General features: G+C 41.5%; 1 protein-coding gene across 1 annotated transcript in view; it reads left to right on the forward strand.

The window, feature by feature from the left end:
• Window positions 1–21,041, forward strand: part of PANK2 (pantothenate kinase 2) — a 34,089-nt gene that overhangs the window by 8,435 nt on the left and 4,613 nt on the right. Inside the window, exons 2-6 of the mRNA XM_058287508.2 lie at window positions 4,342–4,694; window positions 8,073–8,326; window positions 9,323–9,499; window positions 17,411–17,534; window positions 19,058–19,183. Coding sequence (XP_058143491.2) covers window positions 4,342–4,694; window positions 8,073–8,326; window positions 9,323–9,499; window positions 17,411–17,534; window positions 19,058–19,183 — 1,034 coding nt within the window. The remainder of the gene's footprint in view (window positions 1–4,341; window positions 4,695–8,072; window positions 8,327–9,322; window positions 9,500–17,410; window positions 17,535–19,057; window positions 19,184–21,041) is intronic.

Here is a 21,041-nt window from a genome sequence, read left to right on the forward strand (position 1 = left end):
GGTGCTGATGTAAAATACCAGAAATCAATTGGTTTTTATAAAGGGTGTTTATTTGGGGTAGGAGCTTACAGCCTGGTGGCCATAAGCCTAAGTTACTTCCCTCACCAAAGTCTATTTCCACGTGTTGGAGCAAGATGGCTGCTGACATCTGTCAGGGTTCAGGCTTCCCGGGTTCCTCTCTTCCAGGGTCTGTCTTCTCTCTGGGTTCAGGGTTCCTGTCTTCCTGGGGCTTGCTTCTCTTTCCTCTGTGAGCTTACTTCCCTGGGGCTCCAACTTAAGACTTAAGCATACTCCAACATCAAAACCCTCCAACTCTGTCCTTTGCCATGCCTTTTATCTGCAAGTCCCCACTCACCAGGGGGCGGGGACTCAATGCCCTATTGACATGAGAGGTTTACTTTTAATCAAGTAAGCTTCTGAATCCAATATAATCTGATATGCCCAGAGGAAAAGATCAGTTTATAAACATAATCCAATATTTCTTTTTGGAATTCATCAATAATATCAAACCGCTATACTCCACCCTCTGAATTCCAAAATGATATTACAATATTCAAAAAAACTTAAATCAGTTACAATGCAAGTACTAAATCATTTCACAATCAATTAAAGAAATGCAGTTTGTCTTGGGGTAAAGTCCTGTCTGCTATAGACCTCTGAAACTTACAAAACAGTTCTTTTAATTCTAATACACAAATGGGCAAAGGATAAACGATTTCATTACAATAAGGAGAAATTGGGAGGGAAACATGAGTCACAGTTTCTCTACAGTTTATTAGACCTGCAGGGAATCCACTGTTCGATTTCAAAGTCTGGGAGTCATTCTTAAGAAGATGGTTTCTTCTCCTTGGGGCCATATGGGGACCCACCCTTTCCATGGGTTTACCCATCAAGCATCTGGGTGTTGATTAAGCTCCAGATCTCTCTCTCCAAGAGTGTTGGACTGAATCTTTGGGTTAGAGTCTTAACCCCCCTAGTACAGTGATTTGAAGACATTCCCCCTAACCTTTGGCATACAGGCTCAATCCTCTCAGAGCAATGAGTTGACCACATGGCCTTCCCTAATCCATGGGGGACAGGTCCACCCCTCTCAGACCTGTGGGGTGCTGACCTTAACCGCCATAATCCTTGGGGAATGTGTTCCACCCTTTCTGCACCTTGGGGCAGCAAAACTCTCTCCCTGAACATCGGGTAAGAACATCAACCCTCTTCAACTGCTGGGGCAAACTCACCCTCTCTGTACACATGGATGGGGTTCCTCTCTTGGCCCAAGGTGATGTCCTAATTCCAGATCTCAGCTTCCATGGTTTTCCTCTTACAGCTTTTTTTTTTTCAGATTTTATTTTTATTTATTTCTCTCCCCTTCCCCCCTGCCGTTGTCTGCTCTTTGTGTCCATTTGCTGTGTGTTCTTTTGCGTCCGCTTGTATTATCAGATGGCACTGGGAAACTGTCTCTTTGTTGTTGCATCATCTTGCTGCATCAGCTCTCCATGTGTGCAGCACCACTCCTGCGCAGGCTGCGCTTTATCTGTGCGGGGCGGCTCCTTGTGGGGTGCACTCCTTGCGTGTGGGGTGCACTCCTTGCGTGTGGGGCTCCTCTACGTGGGGATGCCCCTGTGTGGCATGGCACTGCATGCGCAGCACTGCGTGTGGGCCAGCACCACCTGGGTACTGAACCCTGGACCCTCCATAGGATAGGCGGACGCTCTATCAGTTGAGCCACGTCTGCTTCCCTGTTTCTCCTTCAGTCTCTCCTTTCCATGGCCTTTTTATTCCAGGCTTCCCTTAATATTTCTTTGGGAGTTTTGGGAATATTTTTTAGTTTTGTTTTCCATTCTTTCTGTGCCCACTTTACTGTTAAATGTATCTTTTGAGCTTTATTTTGGTGGTGGTTTTTTTCTTTACAAAAGTATCTTTATTTAGGTATAATTTATATACAATAATCTGCATGGATTTAAAGTGTACAATTCCATTTTGTTGCTAGATATATCCACCTATGAACCCAGCATCTCATCCCCCCAAAATCAACATTTGAGCCACCTCCGAAAAGTTTTCTCCTGCCCCTGTGCAGTCCATCCCTCCCCTGCCCCAACGCAGACCCCCTTACTGTCAGATGCAGGAATGATTGGTTTGCATTTTCTAGAATTTCATATAAATGGAATCATATTGTGTGTAGCCTTTGTGCAAGGCAGCCTGTTTTTGAGATTAATCCATTTTGTTAAGTGTATAGTTTGTCCTTTTTTTTTGGCTCTGTGAGAATTTTTTCCCACACCTGAGAAATTAATATTGGTACAATTCACAAACCTTACTTAGATTTCACTGGTTTTACATAAACTTGTTTCTGCGTATATATTCAGTTCTGTGTAATTTTATCACGTGTAGATTTTGTGACCACGGCTACAGTTGGAAATCATTATTTACACTCTCACTTTTTTTTTTCATGGACGAGGTGTCTCTTTGTCTCTGTTTATGATTGTCTTTTAAGTCTCTTGTTTGCTCTTGTAACTCTCTTCACATGTTCGGTTCCTTGTTTTTTAGTGTTGATTTCCCTTTTGGTGATTCTAGTTTGTAAAATAATCACCGGGTTCAAGGATTGCTGTTCTCCTGTCAGTAGGTGCAGTTTGTTCACTGGTGGGACGGGCTGCAGGAGAGAGGCGGGCTGTGGGGCTGGCGGGGGCTCTCTGTGCCTTCTGGTGGTGTTGGCACCCGGGGGCCCTCCTGATTCTCGGGCTTACTTGCCTGTGCTCAGCAGAGCGCCCCTTTGGGGCTGGTGGTGGGAGGTGGCCGACCTGTCCGTCTCCTCACTGGATCACCCACCCTGCACCAGAGCCTGCTCCTGCTTCCCATGGAGCCACCCCGTCTGCTCACTCCCTCCACCTCCAGAGCTGCTCCCAGTTTTTATAGCATTGCTCTTTTGAGGGTTCTGGACAATAACTGTACTGCCTCTTAGAATCTCATTCTGCTGACAGTATCACTTCTTGTTTCCCAGAATGATTTTAGAAAACAATATATCAGTAAAGCTCTATCTTTAGTAATTTTTATGAGTTAGGGAGGAGGAGGCATATATGTCTCTTTAGTCCATCTTTTTTTTTTTTTTTTAACAGATTTATTTATTTTATTTAATTCCCCCCCTTCCCTGGTTGTCTGTTCTCTCTATTTGCTGCGTCTTGTTTCTTTGTCCGCTTCTGTTGTTGTCAGCTGCACGGGAAGTGTGGGCGGTGCCATTCCTGGGCAGGCTGCACTTTCTTTCGCACTGGGCGGCTCTCCTTACGGGGCGCACTCCTTGCGCGTGGGGCTCCCCCACGTGGGGGACACCCTTGCGTGGCACGGCACTCCTTGCGCGCATCAGCACTGCGCATGGCCAGCTCCACACGGGTCAAGGAGGCCTGGGGTTTGAACCGCGTACCTCCCATGTGGTAGACGGACGCCCTAACCACTGGGCCAAGTCCGTTTCCCTCTTTAGTCCATCTTGATCCAGTCTTTTTAAGCTACATTTTTTTTTGAAGGATATTTTTGGCAACAGATGTTAATTTGAAATCCAATGAAAACTTTGAGTCTTAGAACATTAGATTTTGAGAGACAAATTGAGCCCTGGAGCTTAGATGTTATAGGGTTGAAAGTTTCCTCTATATATCCCTAGTTCATGTACTAAACCAGAACTCTGAAAACCTTTCACAATTCTTCTTCAGGTTGATGGAAAGGATGGAGCTTTTCATTCCTGATTTTTTTCCCCAGAGTTGGTATTCACGGTTACTTTTTTTTTTTAATATTTCATAGTACAGCTTGGACTCATCTGTACAAGAGGGTTAAGTTAGTGCAATTTTTTTTTTTAAGATTTATTTTTATTAATTTCTCTCCCCTCCTCCCCCTGTTGTTTGCTCTCTTATGTTCATTTGCTGTGTGTTCTTCTGTGTCAGCTTGCATTCTCAGCAGCACCGCAAATCTGTGTCTCTTTTTTGTTGTCGTCTGCACGTGGGGCTCCCCTACGCAGGGGACACCTCTGCGTGGTATGGCACTCCTTGCATGCGGCAGCACTGCATGTGGGCCAGCTCACCCCATGGGTCAGGAGGCCCTGGTTTGAACCCTGGACCTCCTATATGGTAGGTGGATGCTCTATCAGTTGAGCCACTTCCACTTCCAAGCGCAATATTTTGATATCCTTTTTTTCCGCTTTTTTTTTTAAGCATGTGTTTACAAATCAGACAGAATTGTATATTTTTTCCCAGAAACTATTTTTGTTTATAGTTATATCCTGGGGACACCTCAGAGTGTGAATTAAGTTGCTAATCTATTACAGGTTTTAGAAGAAAAGCTGTTCTTATTTTTTCCTTTCCCATTTAGTTTTTCCATGGTTTGGCTTGGATATTGGTGGAACCCTGGTCAAGCTGGTTTACTTTGAACCCAAAGACATCACTGCTGAAGAAGAAGAAGAAGAAATAGAAAGTCTTAAAAGCATCCGGAAGTACCTGACCTCCAATGTGGCTTACGGATCCACGGGCATTCGGGACGTGCATCTTGAGCTGAAGGACCTGACTCTGTGTGGACGCAAAGGCAATCTGCACTTTATACGCTTTCCCACTCATGACATGCCTGCTTTTATTCAAATGGGCAGAGATAAAAACTTCTCGAGTCTCCACACTGTCTTTTGTGCCACTGGAGGTGGAGCGTACAAATTTGAGCAGGATTTTCTCACAGTATGCATTTTTTAGCTTATATACAATTTATGGTAATCTGATTGTTAAAAATACCAATATCAAGCAGTAGAATAATTTCCATCTCTAATGGAACTTGAATTTTCTTGAGTCAAATTAAGAGTAAATGTGAATTAGTGGTAGTCAGGAGTCAACCGTCTGGAAATCATTGTATAGGTTTATTTTTTGCCCAGTTCAAGTTTATAGGCTTATTGATAAGAATCGGAACCACTAAACACATAGCATTTTGTTTTTCTTTTAGTATTAAAAAAAAAAAAAACCCCAAAACTGGGATAAGCAGAGGAAGAGGAAGGAACTACCTATAAAGAACAGCATAATTAAACCTTGAACATTGAGATTGAAAAATAATTTTAAAAAGTCATCAGTTTTTCTAGTCTTTTGTCTGCCTCATCATTTCTCTTGTCCCCCTTACTTATTTCCTGGCAAGTTCACTAATTAAGAAAATAAGGGACTCTGGTTAAAAGCTGTGGTTTCCAAGTCGCGGGGCTAGCCGAGACGGCTGGCAGTGAGCCTCGCTTCCTCCACTGCACACTTGCCGGCAGAAGTCTCCAGTGGCGGTGGCTCCTCAGGGCAGTGCTCGTGGGCACTCGAGTTTGTTCCCAGTCACGGAACACCTGTGAGCAGGGCTGTGGGGCTGGGTCCTTGGGGATAGATGTGGGGTCTGTGCGAGGATTGACAGGTGAGTTGGACAAGATCTTGACCTGGCTGCAGTGCAGATTTAAACTGTCTTCCTTAACCATATTTTTAATGCACTAAATGAAAATACTAGTCCGTAGGAGATTCTGCCTTTGTGTTACCTGTGTCTGTTTTTCCTGGCCTGTTATCTGGTATGTGATGTGTCCCCTTCTTCCTTTGTTCTCTGTGCTCTTCTGGAACTGACCATAATAATCATAATACAGCATTGAAGCATGTGATTTAGCAAAGTTTTATATTCCGTGCTTTAGTTTTTCTTAGGTGTTGGTTTTCAGTGGTTTCTTTCCTACCTGTGAGTTAAAAGGGGAGGTAGTAGGAGGAGAGATGCCTCATAAGTTAGTGGACTCTGGATCAGACTGATAGGTAAAAGAGAGAAACTCTATTTCCAGGACCCTGTAGGGGTAGCTGTGTCCTCTGGAGCATTTTTGAGTATCGTTCAGGCTGTTATCAGAAGTTCGGTGTGTGTGGTCACCCAGGGAGAGGGTGTGCAGTGGACTTGGCACATTAGAATTAGATCTTGGGCTGTTTCCATTTTATGCAGCCAGCTTTATCCTTTAAAATGGTATGAAAATGAAATGCCCATCAAATCCTGTTTGTACATTAGGAGTGACAGGTACTCAACAAACTACAATGAAATGGTTTTCTAAATATTGAGTTTACCCTGTTCTTTTTTTAATGTGAATCCGATTTCTTCACATTGTATATTGAGTTTGTTGGTGTCTCACTTACATTGAGTAAACTTGGATTAGTGAAATTATGAACTCAGTTATCTAAATACATCAGCCAGGCTGAGCGTCACTAGGGGAACGAGAGCATAGTGAGATACTCCAGAAAAACATGAATTATGGGAGGGCTGAAAGGTGAAATTGGTATGTCGTTCAGTGGCAGAAAACTACTTGGATTCCAATAGGCTACCAGTGAAAATAATACGGCTCAGAAATTAAATTGAAATGCTGCAGTTTGAGATTCCAGAATCAGGAAGTCAGTAGCGCATTCATCTCGGCGTGGAGGGAAAACCAGAGGACAGAAGGGCAGGGCTGCCCGCTCAGAGGCCTCAGGCTTGGTCACTAGAGAGAGGACATTGTTCTTAACTTGAGCTAGGTAATTAAGGATTCAGGTGAGGTTACCTATTTTCTACCTTGTCAGTAAATCAGAATAAACTAGGTGTAAATGTAATTATTATTATTTTTTGTCTTTATTCATTTTTTTAAATATTACATTAAAAAATATGAGGTCCCCATATACCCCCCACCCCCCTCATCCCTTTCCTCCCCCCATAGCAACGTTCTCCATCATCATGAGACATTCATTGCATTTGGTGAATACATCTCTGAGCACCGCTGCACCTCATGGCCAGTGGTCCACATCGTAGCCCACTCTCTCCCACGTTCCATCCAGTGGGCCATGGGAGGACCTACAATGTCCGGTAACTGTCCCTGCAGCACCACCCAGGACAACTCCAAGTCCTGATAACGCCTCCACATCTCATCTCTTCCTCCCATTCCCCACACCCAGCAGCCACCATGGCCACTTTCTCCACACCAATGCCACATTTTCTTCGATTACTAACCACAATAGTTCATGAAGAGAATATCAGTAAGTCCACTCTAATCCATACTCTTGTCCTCTGTCCTGTGGACCTTGGATTGGTTGTGCTAAATGTAATTAAGTGGTAACTGAATTAGATATAAGGGGTGGAGCTAGCAGAGCTCAACTCGGTTGTCCTTAGAGACAGGTGTTCAGGGGATTTAGGCCTCTCTACATTTGTCACACGTATAATTCCTTGTACACTTTGAAACAGGTTAGAAGTTCATAGAGCGGAATGTGGAAATTCCTTTATACCATTGCTCCAGAGTTAACCACTGTTAAAAGTTTGTGTATTTTTTTCAGTTTTTCCTATGCATGGCTGTATGACACATTTGCATATAAACATGGTTTAATAATAGGCAGATTGGATCATATTTTATAAAATGTTTGCTACCTTGCTTTTTTGACTAACATGTCTTAGAATTCTTCCCACTTCAGTACATGTAGATCTTCATTCTTAATTGCTGTATTGTGTTCCATAATATGAATAGTAATTTAGCCATTCTGTTATTAATGAAATAGAATTAAGTTGATAAAATGGTGTAAATTTTGATAAACTAGTTTAGATAGCCAAAAGTCTTCTATTAATGGGAAACTTTGAGCCTATTGGCTTCAAGGTATTAAATAATAAAATGTCTGTTTTGACATGTTCCCTAGCCTGGCAAGTAGGCTTTATAAGGCGTATGTCCGAGGCCTTGTGGAGCCTGCCATAGTCACCTGGAGATTTTTAGATCGCTTTCTGGCAGGGATGTGACCTCATCTGTGCACCTGCCTCCTTTCCCTGAGATTAGACATCTTGTTTTCTGCATGAACAGTGTTTTTGTGTTTTTTGACCTGTTACTCTAGCAGGGCAGTGGTTTGTATGTGGAGTATACTTGGGTCTACGAGAGTAGGAGTGTCTCTTGGCATCTGTTCTATGTTCATTGTTTCAAAACCTGTTCCATAAAGCATGCGCAAATAAGAACACATCTGCAAGTGTTTCTTGGTCTCTTTAATGTAGAGGGGGAATGCCTTGATAAATGGAATATTTATTTCTGCTTGGCCTTTAAAAAGTCTGAATGCATTCTTATTTCCTTACAGATAGGTGATCTTCAGCTTTGCAAACTTGATGAACTAGATTGCTTAATAAAAGGAATTTTATACATTGACTCTGTTGGATTCAATGGACGGTCACAGTGCTATTACTTTGAAAACCCTGCTGATTCTGAAAAATGTCAGAAGTTACCATTTGATTTGAAAAATCCATACCCTCTGCTTCTGGTGAATATTGGCTCAGGGGTTAGCATCTTAGCAGTATATTCTAAAGATAATTACAAGCGGGTCACAGGTACCAGGTAAGTCTTTTATGTAAAAGACCTTGTTTATTCTTAATATATCATAATGACTTAAAACTGCATTTTCAGAGATTGCAAATAATTACAGCTTTAAGGATATGTTACAATTATGTTATGTGAGTTATATTTTTCTGGAATTTTGCAAACAGATGTTTTCCTTCAAAAATTCTGATTTCATGACCTGCTTTTCTTTCATCTCTAATGCTCAAGATTTTAGCATAGTTGTTTCATAAACTCTCATCAGTGGACTCCTTGAACCCCATAGTCCCTGTCCTCAGATAGTTTATGATACATATGTGCAAAGTATGTAAAGTTACTAGGTAGTTTCTATAGAAGGTAATGCAAGGTGCCAAGTACACACACATCTGTATACAAACATGTGCACACAGACATGCCAGCGGGTGGTGTGAGATCTAGGAGTTGAGGGCTGATCAACAGAAAAATGATTTGAGGAGTGGTCGGAAAGGGAGGAAGCGATGGGAGATGAGAATGAATCCATTTTGGTTCAAAGGTTACAGGTTAGATGAGGCAAAACAAGGAGCAGGGATTGGGCTAAACAAGTTTTTAAACATGTAATTTCATTAATGAGATGAGTAGTTTCGGAGGGGAACACACATTGAGGGATTGTGGTGGGGTAAAGGGGCTGATGAGCTTGGGGCGCATAAGGGAGGAGGTGCCAGCCTGACCCTTGGTGAGGCAGGCTGATCTGCACGGGAGCCTCTGCACTCGGCAGACGCCAGACTGCACTGGGGACATGCAGGGAAGCAGGCCTGACAGCCACGTGGCCGTTGGCGCTCGTGGATGTGTCTTCAAGGTGGAGTCAGGCACCTTGTTTTACCTTTGTGCAGGCTTGTTTGCTCCCAGTGGCATTCGCATCATGTGGTTGGGGAAAGGCTGGGTTGATGTATGAGTGGTTTTGGGGTTCGTAAATGTTACCTCCCTATTCTGATAGGCAATTTGAAAAAAAAAAAAGTCATACTCTGTTTTTAATCACAGTCTTGGAGGAGGAACCTTCTTTGGCCTCTGCTGTCTTCTTACTGGTTGTACTACTTTTGAAGAAGCTCTTGAAATGGCGTCTCGTGGAGATAGCACCAAAGTAGATAAACTAGTGCGAGATATTTATGGAGGGGACTACGAGAGGTTCGGACTCCCAGGATGGGCTGTGGCTTCTAGGTAAGGGTGTGCGTGTATGTGTGAGTGTGTGTGCATGTGCGTGCTAGGAAACAGAGGGAGTACACCACCAATTTTGGGTATACCTTTATATAATTTAGGGATTTCTGATATATTTACAGATTTGTGCAACCATCACCATAATCCAATTTCGGAACACTTTTACCATACTGGAAAGGAATTTTAACCCCATTAACTATCACTCTCTATTCACCAGCCTCTGGAAAACAGTAATCTACTTTCTGTCTCTATAGATTAGCTTATTCTAGACATTTCCTATAAATGGAATCATACAAAATGTGGTCTTTTCTGTCTGCCTTTGTTCACTTAGCATAATGTCCTCAGGGTTCGTTTATGTTGTAGCATGTTTCAGTACTTAATTACTTTTTATTGACAGTACTCCATTGGGTGCATATACCACATTCTGTGTATCCATTCATCTGTTGGTGGATGGTTGGGTTGCTTCCACTGTTGGTTAGATTATGACGAATCCTCCTATGAACGTTGGTGTGCAGGTCTTTGTGTGGACTTCGGTTTTCGTTTCTTTTGGGGACCTGGGAGTGGAATTGCTGAATCATGTGATAATTCTTAGGTTTCACTTTGAGGAACTGCCAAACTTTTCCAAAGTGGCTGTACCATTTTGCAATCCCACCAGCATGTATGAGGGATTCAATATCTCCACAGCCTTGCAACTTCTGTTACTGGTTTTTTATTTTACCTTAATATGTGTGAAGTATTATCTCATTGTGATCTTGTATTTCCCTAATGACTGTTGATGTTGAGCATTTTTTCATGTGCTTTAAATGCCGTTTATGTAGATTCTTTGGAGAAATGTGTTTAGCTTCTTTTTAAATTGGCAAAAATCTTTTTATTGAGTTGTAAGCACTCTAGGTACAAGTCCCTTATCAGATATATAATTTTTAAAATCTTTTCTTTTAAAGATGCATAGATCACACAAAATGTTACATTAAAAAATAAAAGAGGTTCCCATATACCCCACTCATCAGATATATAATTTATAAATATTTTCTCCCATTCTGTTGGTTTTCTTATCACTTCCTCACTTCCATGAATGGTGTGTGTTCATTGAGCATAGTTTTTAAATTTTGGTGAAGTCCCTCTTATCTATCTTCTCTCTTACTGCTTGTGCTTTTGGTGTCATGTAAAGAGAAATCATTGCCTAACCCAAGATCATGAAGGTTTCCTTACATCTTCTAAGAATTTTCAGTTTTAGCTCTTACACATTTAGCTCTCTGATCCATTCTTATTAATTTTGTGTATGGTGTGAGGTAGGGGTCCAAGCTCATTCTTTTGCAAATGGGTATCCAATTGTCTCATCACCATAATTTGTTGAAAATTGAACAGACTATTTCCCTATCTAATTGTCTTGGCCACTTTGTCAAAAATCAGTTAACCAGGGATTTCTGGGAAGATGGCATTGGAGCAGGCGGGCAGGGCCCAATGCTCTCACAAAAACAATAGCGAAGGGGTAGAATGCTGTCCCAGGGACCCGCTTAGGGGGTCAGCAGATCAGGACAGTGCTACGCAACCCCCAGGACGCCGAGGGACAAAGAGAGGAAGAACCCGAAATGAAAACCATCAGCTGCTAAACCTGCGCAGTGGCCAGGAAAGGCACCTATCCCCACCCTCAAGGCGCGCAGCCTGGATAGTCCCTGTGGCTCACTGCAGCCGCCCGAGAGGGGAACAGACGTCTTCCTCCCTGGGAAGAGGGAGGATGCAGAGGAGGACAGAGTGGTTTCTCTTCAGTGGAAACTGCCATCCAAGAATTCTGTATCCAGCAAAGCTGTCCTTCAAAAATGAGGGTGAGTTCAGAGTCTTCACAAACAAACAGAAACTGAAAGACTGTGTTACCAAAAGGACCGGAGTTACAGGAGCTATGCTCTCAGACAAGTTTATTAATCTCAGGGGCTTCTTTATATACTCCAAGCAGTCGTGAGAAGCAGCAACTATTCTAGCTAACTATTCCCATTACCTCAACCTGTGCAACACAATGGATCAAATACTATAATTATAATTCAAAGTACAAAATTTCAATGTTCTATTATATTGTTGAGAAAACATACCCATAAATCTTGTTGCCCAGGTTGTTCCATTCTACCTAGTCCTCGTTCCACCTGAATGTACACATCTCCTTGCTAGATTTATGACCTGCACGTGTAGCTATGGAGACAGCATGACTCGGTGGTCAAGGAGGTAACCTGCTTCCATGGAAACAGCATGCCTTTGTTTCCCACACAGGAGATACTAAAAGGGGTGCTGCAGCCTGACAGGAAAAAACAAGGGTGAGAGATTTGGAGAAGGGTTTAGAAATGAAGATTATTAGGAAGGGTGAACTCAAAGGATAAGACAGACAATAGAACAATTGACAACAGAGCCGAAGGTCAAAATGGATGAAGTAAGTAGCGCCTTTACAGCAAGAACACCGTGTTAATGATTGAACTCCCCTGTCTAAAGACACAGACCGAGAAGCAGCTCTGGCTTAAGTGACTGAGCTCCTGCCTCCCACACGGAGGGCCTGGGTTTGGTTCCCAGTGCCTCCTAAAGAAGACAGCGAGCTGGCGGGATGGGCAGGCGCAGCGAGCTGATGCCACAAGAGACTCAACAAAGCAGGGAATGGAGGTTCCTGGTGCCTCCTAAAGAGGACGAGCAAGAGAGAGCTGATACAATGGGCAGGTGTGGTGAGGTGATACAACAAGATGATGCAACAAGAGACACAAAAAGAAAAACACAGTGACAGATGCAACAAAGCAGGGAATGGAAGTGGCTCAGTTAGGTGCCTCCCTCCCACACTGGAGGTCCCAGGTTTGGTTCCTGGTGCCTACTAAAGAAAAGATGAACAGAACAGACACAGCAAGTGCGAACAACGAAGGGGTGGGGAGAGAGAAATAAATCTTAAAAAAAAAAGACTGCTAGAATGGATAAAAAAATATGAGCCGTCTATATATAGTTGTCTATAAGAGACCCATCTGAGACGCAAGGACACAACCAGGTTAAAAGTGAAAGGTTGGAAAAAGGTATTCCATGCAAATAGTAACCAAAAAAGAGTTGGAATAGACCAAGTAAATATAAAATAACATTATACTATATGAAAAATAATTACTTAGTGCAGCTGGCAAACTGTTAGTGTGATCAGTATTCTGTAATTTTTTTTATACATAGTAAACATTTGCTTTTAATTGAAAAAAAAAATTCAAAGGATCCATATGAAAGACAACGGAACTTGAAAGGAGAACCAAGTCCGTGAGATCTGCAGGAGGCCAGGACCGGCCTCTGGGAACCCTTCTGGGCCAGGTGATCCGAAATGCAGACGACCTGAAAGTGGACCCACGATTGGATTTGCACTGACAACTCATACAATTGAAAAGAAGCACAGCCTCTGTAAGACTACCTGCAGAGTACTACATATTGTATGATTCCATTTATATAAAATGTAAAGAGGTAAATTTGTAAAGATGGAATTAGATGAGTGGTTATGTGGGCTGGGAAGCAGTGTTAAGGGGTGTGGAGTCTTTGGAGTAATGAAATTGTTCTAAAATTTTTGAGGTGATGAATGTACAACATTGTGATTATACTAAGAACCACTGATTATGCGCTTAATAAACATAATTGTGCAAGAGTAGCTAGAAATAGTAGCTAATGTACAGCAGGGGAAACAGATTGAGAGGTGAGGAATTTCCTTGTTTGTTTTTTTAAATTATTATTGAAATAATGAAAATGCTCTAATAATGATTTAAGTGATGAACACACAACTATGTGATTATGCCAAATACCATTGCACACTTTGGATGAATTGTATTATTTATTAGTATGTATCAATAAAATTGATATTTAAAAAAAAAAAGGCAGCCTGCTTAGTGGGAGAAAATATTTGGAAACCACATATCTGATAAAGGTTTGATATCCATATTTATTATAAAGAGATCACACAACTCTGATAAAAAGACAAGCAGCCCTATTTAAAAATGGGCAAAAAACTTGAATAAACATTTCTCCAAAGAGGAAGTACAAATGGCCAAAAGCACATGAAATAAATGTTCAACATCACTGGCTATTAGGCAAATGCATATCAAAACAAAAATGAGGCGGTGGACTTGGCCCAGAGGTTAGGGTGTCGGTCTACTGCATGGGAGGTCGGCGGTTCAAACCCTGGGCCTCCTTGACCCGTGTGGAGCTGGCCCATGCGCAGTGCTGACGTGCGCAAGGAGTGCCCTGCCACGCTGGGGTGTCCCCCACATAGGGGAGCCCCACGTGCAAGGAGTGCGCCCCGTAAGGAGAGCCGCCCAGCGCGAAAGAAAGTGCAACCTGCCCGAGAATGGTGCTGCACACATGGAGAGCTGACACAGCAAGATGACGCAACAAAAAGAAACACAGATTCCGGTGCTGCTGACGACAACAGAAGCAGACAAAGACGACACAGCAAATAGACATAGAGAACAGACAACCGGGGTAGGGTGGGGAGGGGAGGGGAGAGAAATAAATAAATAACTCTTAAAAAAAAAAAATCTAAAATGAAAAAAAAAAACTACACGCTTTACCCATGGCCATTAGTAAAAATAAAAGTACAAGTGCTAGAGAAGATGTGGAGAAATAGAACGCTCCTTCACTGTTGGTAGGAATGCGGAATGGTGTAGCCTCTGTGGAAGAGAGGTAGGCAGTACCTCAAGAAGCTGAATACAGAACTGCTGTGTGATCCAGCAATCTCATTACTGGGAATATATTTAGAAGAACTGAAAGCAAGGGCACAGACTGATATTTGTACACCGATGTTCACAGCAGCACCATTCATAATTACCAAAAGATGGAAACAACCCAAGTGTCGACATCAACTGATGAATAGATAAATACAGATGATATATATATACTCACACACACACAAAGGAATAAATATTATTCCACAGTAAGATTAAATGAAATTGGGATCCATATGACAAATGGATGAACCTAGAGGATATTATGTTGATTGAAGTAAGCCAGACACAAAAGGAGAACTATTTCGTGGTCTCACTAATATGAATTAAATACGCTGAGTAAACTGATGGACGTAAGCTCCAGCGTATAGGTTACTAGGAGGTAGAATGTGGTTTCAGAATGGGAGCTGATGTGTAACTATGCAGCATTATTAATAAGGTTCATTGTAAAAGTGTGGAAATGAATAGAGTTGATAGCAACGCTTTACAGTGAGTACAACTAACATGCTGATTTATAAATGTGATTGTGGCTGAAAGCGGTAGTCTTTGGATATCACTGTCAATTGAAAGGAAACTAGAGAATAATCTAGAGAATGAATAATAGTAAATACAGTGGTGGGTGAATTTTGTGGTTAATAGTGTAAATATAAGAATGTTCTTTTACAAAATGCTGAGAATATGGTGATACTCAGGAAAATTACAACTAGTGGAACTTATGCTTGATCATTAATAGCAATATTGTAATATTTTGCAGCAATGGCAAGAAGATATTATTTCAGTTCTAATGGACAACAATAGGGGATTATTAGGGGGTGTGGGGTTTTTCTTCTTGGAGTAATGAAAATGTTCTGTAATTGCTTGAGGTGGTGACAGCACAACTCTGATGAAGTGAGAGCCACTGTTTTGAATGGATTGTACAAAGCCTGGGATTGTGTAATACGGGGAATCTAGTGGTGGAGGACGGACTGGTTAACAGGACAAATCCGAGAATGTTCTCTCCTGAAAGATAACAAATATGTAATACTCATGTAGGATGTTAATAGTTGGGCGGTTGGGGGAAGAATACACCAAATGTAAGATACGGGCTATGGTTAGGAGTAGTAACATTTGGAGGATGCTTCTCATAATTCGTAACAGATATTTCACAACAATGCAAGGTGTTGGTGGTAGGGAGATATATGGGAGCCTTGTATGATGATATCCATGTTAGTTTTGTAAATTTACAAATTTTACTGTATACTTACTGTTTATGTTTATGTATGAGTGATATATGTCAATAATACTTTATTTAAATCAGTTGACTGCAAATGTATGGGTTTATTTTCTGGACTCCCCTTCCTGTTCCATTGATCTGCATGTCTGTCCTTATCCCTGTACCACGCTGTCTGAATTATTGTAACTTTGTACTAAGCCTTAAGATTGGGCAGTGTGAGAGCTCCACATTTGTTCTTTTTCAAGATTATTTTGGCTATTCTGGGTTTCCATATGAACGTTAGGGTCCCATGCTTGTCAGTGTGTGCAAGAAAAGCTGCCACGCTTTTGAGAGGGGTTGTGTTCAATCTAGATGAGTTTGAAGGGTTTTGCCACTTAGTAATCTTCAGATCGAGACTCTGGTGTCTTTCCCTTTATTCAGGTCTTTTCTCATTGAACGTTTTGTACTTTTCCGTGTATAAGAGTTACCTCTTTTTTTGGTAAATATTTTCCTAAGCTTTTTATTTCTTTTTGATGTTATTGTAAATGGAATTTTTTTTTTTAATTTCATTTTTGGATGTTTGTTGCTCGTGTGCAGAAATACAATTGATTTTCTTTTTACTTGGGGCACTTTTTTTTTTTTAACTTTTTATTTTGAAATATTTTTCAAACTCACAGGACAATTTAAAAAACACACAAATCCCTTACCGAAAACTCCTCCATACCCCTGTGCTCCCAGATCCCCAGAGAGCCCAATTTTAACATTTTCCCATATTTGGCGTATCATTCTAGTTGTCTCTCGTCATTCTGTCAGTCTTTCTGTTATCTGCGTGTGTTGTTTTCTTAATACTTGAATGTAGATTATACAGATCATGCTGCTTGAACCCATAATACTGCCATGTACATTTCCTAAGAACAGGGGTATTCATTTAAGTGCATTTGTCAAGGTGAAGAAATTGAACACGGATGTAAACCTTACGGTCTATATTCCATTTTTTTCAATATATCTCACATCCTTTGAACCTTCTCTTCTCCATTGTTAGATTCCATTCAGGATCATGTATTGCCTTTGTCATTGTTTCTTTAGTTACTCTTTGTTTTTAAATTGTGGGAACGTATGTGCAGCATGCACTTGCCCATCTCACCCCCCGCCAAGCACACCACCCAGTGCGATGACGTTCCCTGTGTCGTGGCACCCTCGCCACCTTCCATTACGGAAACTTTTCCATCTCCCCAAACAGAAACCCTATACCCACTTTGCATTAACCCCCCCTGACCCCCATACTCTGATTTCTCTCTCTGAACTTGCATATTCTCCGATATTTTCTTTGTAGTTACCAGGGGAAGTTTGGGGCTTAAATTTAACATTTAAAATCTGTATTACTCTTTGCTTGCATACTATGGGGCACATGGCTTTTATTAATAGGGGCATTTATATTTGCAGGCTTGTTTACAAATTTTAGATACTTTGTAAGTACCGAGGATTTCATTTTCTCTGTGCTATTCCTTTGTTGGTGATGACACACTTCTGTTCCCATTGGCTGGGAGTGTGTTCTGGTCCTGCTTGTTAATGTAGCAGTTCTCCTGGTCCAGTACCCTGAAGTACTTCATTTTCTAAGGAATTCTGAAACTCTTAGTAGCTCCCTGTGGGACTTGCTGCTGGTGCTTTACTTGCTTTGATGCAGTAGTTGACCAGAGATGACCTGCGTGGAACAGCGATGCAGCTGGGCACGTCCCTGGCCACAGAGGGAGTAGTGTTGCTGTATGTGGGATCCCAGTTGAATGTGCAGCTCTCTGGTACCAAAGCTAGACTTCAGTGGAAACCCCAGAACACCCAGCTGCTCTGGAAGCTGCATTTCTCTCTGAGCAGATGCTCTGTTGTTGTATAATAGAGTTTGAAATCTGAACAGTGTTGCCTAACAGTTTTATCTTAGTAAAGTCACATTCAGCATCTGTTGGGTTGGGTTGTCTTTGGTTAGCAAAGGGATATATGTTTGTTTTTTCCCCATCATAGCTTTGGAAACATGATGAGCAAGGAGAAGCAAGAGGCTGTGAGTAAAGAGGACCTCGCCAGAGCGACTCTGATCACCATCACTAACAACATCGGCTCCCTGGCGAGGCTGTGCGCCCTCAGCGAGGTAGGCCACGGGCTTTCCTCCTGCCCCAGGAAAGTGCGGCCTCGCCGAGTGGGCCCCGCTTGTGGGCCCCGCTTGTGGGCCCCGCTTGTGGGCCGTGTCTCTTCTTTTCTCAGAACTGTGCCTAAGTATAGTCGTATTGCATGGGTTTTGTTTCATTGTGAGGTTAAAATTCTTCAAATATCAGTCAACCTTAACTCACTTTTTTGGTCATACTGAAGATAAACCACTGCAGCTGTTTAGACGTGAAATAACATCTTTTGAGGAGAGGTAGCCAGTGTTTTAGGTGGGACTGCTAGGTGGTGGTACCAGGTCACAATGCTGCCAGGACCACCTGCTCGCTGTGCAGCTCCAAGGGATCCCGAGGAAGTCAGCAAAGCTGGGAGGAGCCGGAGCAGGCAGAGGGGCGCCATCCTCGGCAGAGCTGCTGCTCGGTGCTTTCAGCTTCTTTACAGTGCTGCCTTGTAGCATTCAGGTCAAGCAGCATTGTACAGGGCTATGAAAGAGCTGAGAACCGGCTTCCCTGGGGAAGGAGGACCTGGGCTCCAGCGGGTGCAGCATCGGCGCTTTTCATTTACAGCTATTCCTTTAAATAATGCAGGCATGTGGCTTATGAAAAAGGAAAACTTCATAAGGTACCACATGGTTTTTTGTCTCATTATTAATCTAAAAGCCACTATCAACGTCAAGTAATAACAAATTCAATTATCTTCACTCTACTTTTACCTTTATTGCATGTTTCCCTCCCTTATATATTTTAAGATATATAAATTTCAGTTGATGAATATACTGTTTTACATTTTTTACTTATTTATTTTATGGGTGTATATTTAAGTTTTTTAAATGCTATAAACCTTTGGCCTAATTCTGGGCATTTGTTTGCTGAGAACTATGCAGTAAGCATTTTTAAACATGATGCTGGTTTTTAGTTGAATTTATTCATTTGGAAATGAGCTCTTAGGGCTTGTGGGTCTTGTTCTCACAATGTTTTGTAGACAGGCTGTTGAACTGGTTTACATCCTCTCTAGCCGTGAGGAAGGGGTCATTTCTGCCACAATTTTACCAGTGTTAGGGGTTGAATTTCAGTTGTTTTGCTAACATATGGGTCTAAAATTTTGCTTTCTTTGATCACTAAGGTTGAATTTTTTCCACCTATTATGTTCCTTGTATAGTTTGCCTATTCATACCACTTTCTCTGTTTATTTGAATTGTGACTTCACTATTTTCTTACTAACCCGTATAGAACTTTTAGTTTAATAGTAGGTACTGTTTGTCACATTTAATACAAATGTTTTTCCTACTCTGTTTTCTCCTATGACATTTTCTGGCATTGTTTGAAATGGGGGCCAAAGTCTTTTGTCCCTTAGGAGCCCTTGGACCAATTGTATTAAATATAAATACGTTTTATTTGATTAGCAGTCAAGATGCTGCTAAAAACGGTTTGCATGGTGCTCTGTTTGGGATAGCTTTTAGGAGAGAACAGAAATTAAGATGAAAACTAACTGCCTTTGTTTTCATGTGCTCAGAACATTAACCAGGTGGTATTTGTTGGAAATTTCTTGAGAATTAATACGATCGCCATGCGGCTTTTGGCATATGCTTTGGATTATTGGTCCAAGGGGCAGTTGAAAGCACTTTTTTCGGAACATGAGGTAAGCTAACTTATTTCCTGCGAAATGTTATGTTCACAACGGGCATAAATTCACACTGCTGTGGAATTTGGTTTGAAATAGAGGCAAAGTGCACTGCAATACTTCTGTTTTATTATTGTAAGTGTATAATGTGGGGCTTAACTTTGATTGTAATGTTTAAAAAGCCATTTCTTACCTGATTTAATGCAAGGCAAGTGTTTTGTTAATTTGTGAGCTTAAGCAATTTTTAAAGAAAAAAAAATCTTGACAAATATATAACTGTTTCTGATGCTATATTCTTTCCTGAATCCTTTATGTTTTTCCTATTTGCCCTTACTCTTTTGGGTTTTACTTTCTTTCCAGTTTTTTCCCCTGTGAATACCAGGGCTGGGGATTGAACCGGGGCTTTGTATGTGGGAAGCCGGCACTCAGCCTCTGAGCCACATTGGCTCCCCTAAATGGTTTCTTCATTTCTTTGTTTGTTGTTTGTCCTTGTTTTTAGGAGACACTGGGAACCGAACCCGGGATCTTCCATGTGGGAAGTAGGCACTTAACTGCTTGAGCCACATCCACTCCTTTTTTCAGTTTTTGATGTCAGTTTTTATGTATTGATATAGTTTATATGCCATTTATTTAAATGAATATTATGAAAACAAATTGCTCAGTAAGAAACATTTCAGGAATAAACCACACTGTTCACACTGTCATGTAGACAGATTAGAAACAACAGAATGCTAAAGGATAATAAAATTGCTGGACCTCATAGCATACACTGGTACTTCCCTTCCGTTTTTCTGTTTGGGGCAAAAGTAGGACCAGAGCTGGGAGGCCCCTCCTCTGGCCTCCTGGGTTGGTGGGCACTTGAACTCCCTCACATCTCGGATTTTAGTTAGTGTTGTCATGACCGTTTTCCAGGATTGTGTGTACTTGTTTATTTTAGGTGTTTATATGAATTGGCAAGGTAAAGTAGGATTTGAAATGCTATGGAGGTTACTTTTTCCTTTTAAGTTGCTTAAATTCATAGTTAAAAATCCAAAGTACACAAATTCCCCATATTGAAATACTTGAATTTTAAGTCATTGAACCTTTTTTTTATTTGACTTCTCATGTTCTCATTAATAAATTGGTACTGAAATATCATTAAGTTTCTTATAAAGTCTTAAATATACTCTTGCTTTTTGTAGTCTTTGACCTGTTTTATTTGCTTTATGTCAGGATAAAAAGAAACCTGTTAATCTGATTTGAAAATAATTGCTCTATTTTAGTTTTAACTATCCTCTTGCTTAATTTCTGCCTCTCGCTGAGTGTTTTCCTAGGCAGAACATTCAGCAATTAGTTTCTTAGGTTAACCCTTTTTTTCAAATGTCTTCATATCATGAGAGTCATCGACTCCTTAGGAAATCTCTGCATTGGTTACTCCTGTTGCCTACTGACTGCTCCTTCTGGGTAGCCTGGCCCTCTGTTCTGGGGCTTCCGTTTGCATTCAGGCCTCGCATCTCACCAGCGTGGATCTCTCTGCATTTGGGGGACTTTGAGTATTTTAGAAATGGTCTCAGAACTGCTCTCCTACTAAAGTCAGTGTAACTCCTGTTGTGAAAGCTCAAGTCTTCTCATTTCATCCTTTGCTGTTCTTATCTTAATACTTCCTAGTTGATGATGACCCGTTTTATCTTACCCTTGATAAGTAAGTGCTGGGTCTTCAGTGGAAATGATACAGTGATTAACAGACTTTTGTTTTTTAATTGTAAAATAAAATGCAGATACAGAAAACGAACCCAAACAATATGCATAGCTAAATACTAAAACAAGTGCCCTTGGATCCGTGCAGGCTGGCACTGGGGCTTCCTGAGCGCTGCAGAGTTGGCCCCTTGTCAATCGT

This window comes from Dasypus novemcinctus, chromosome 24 (assembly GCF_030445035.2).
Source record: "Dasypus novemcinctus isolate mDasNov1 chromosome 24, mDasNov1.1.hap2, whole genome shotgun sequence".
In the NCBI taxonomy this organism is placed as follows: Eukaryota; Metazoa; Chordata; class Mammalia; order Cingulata; family Dasypodidae; genus Dasypus; species Dasypus novemcinctus.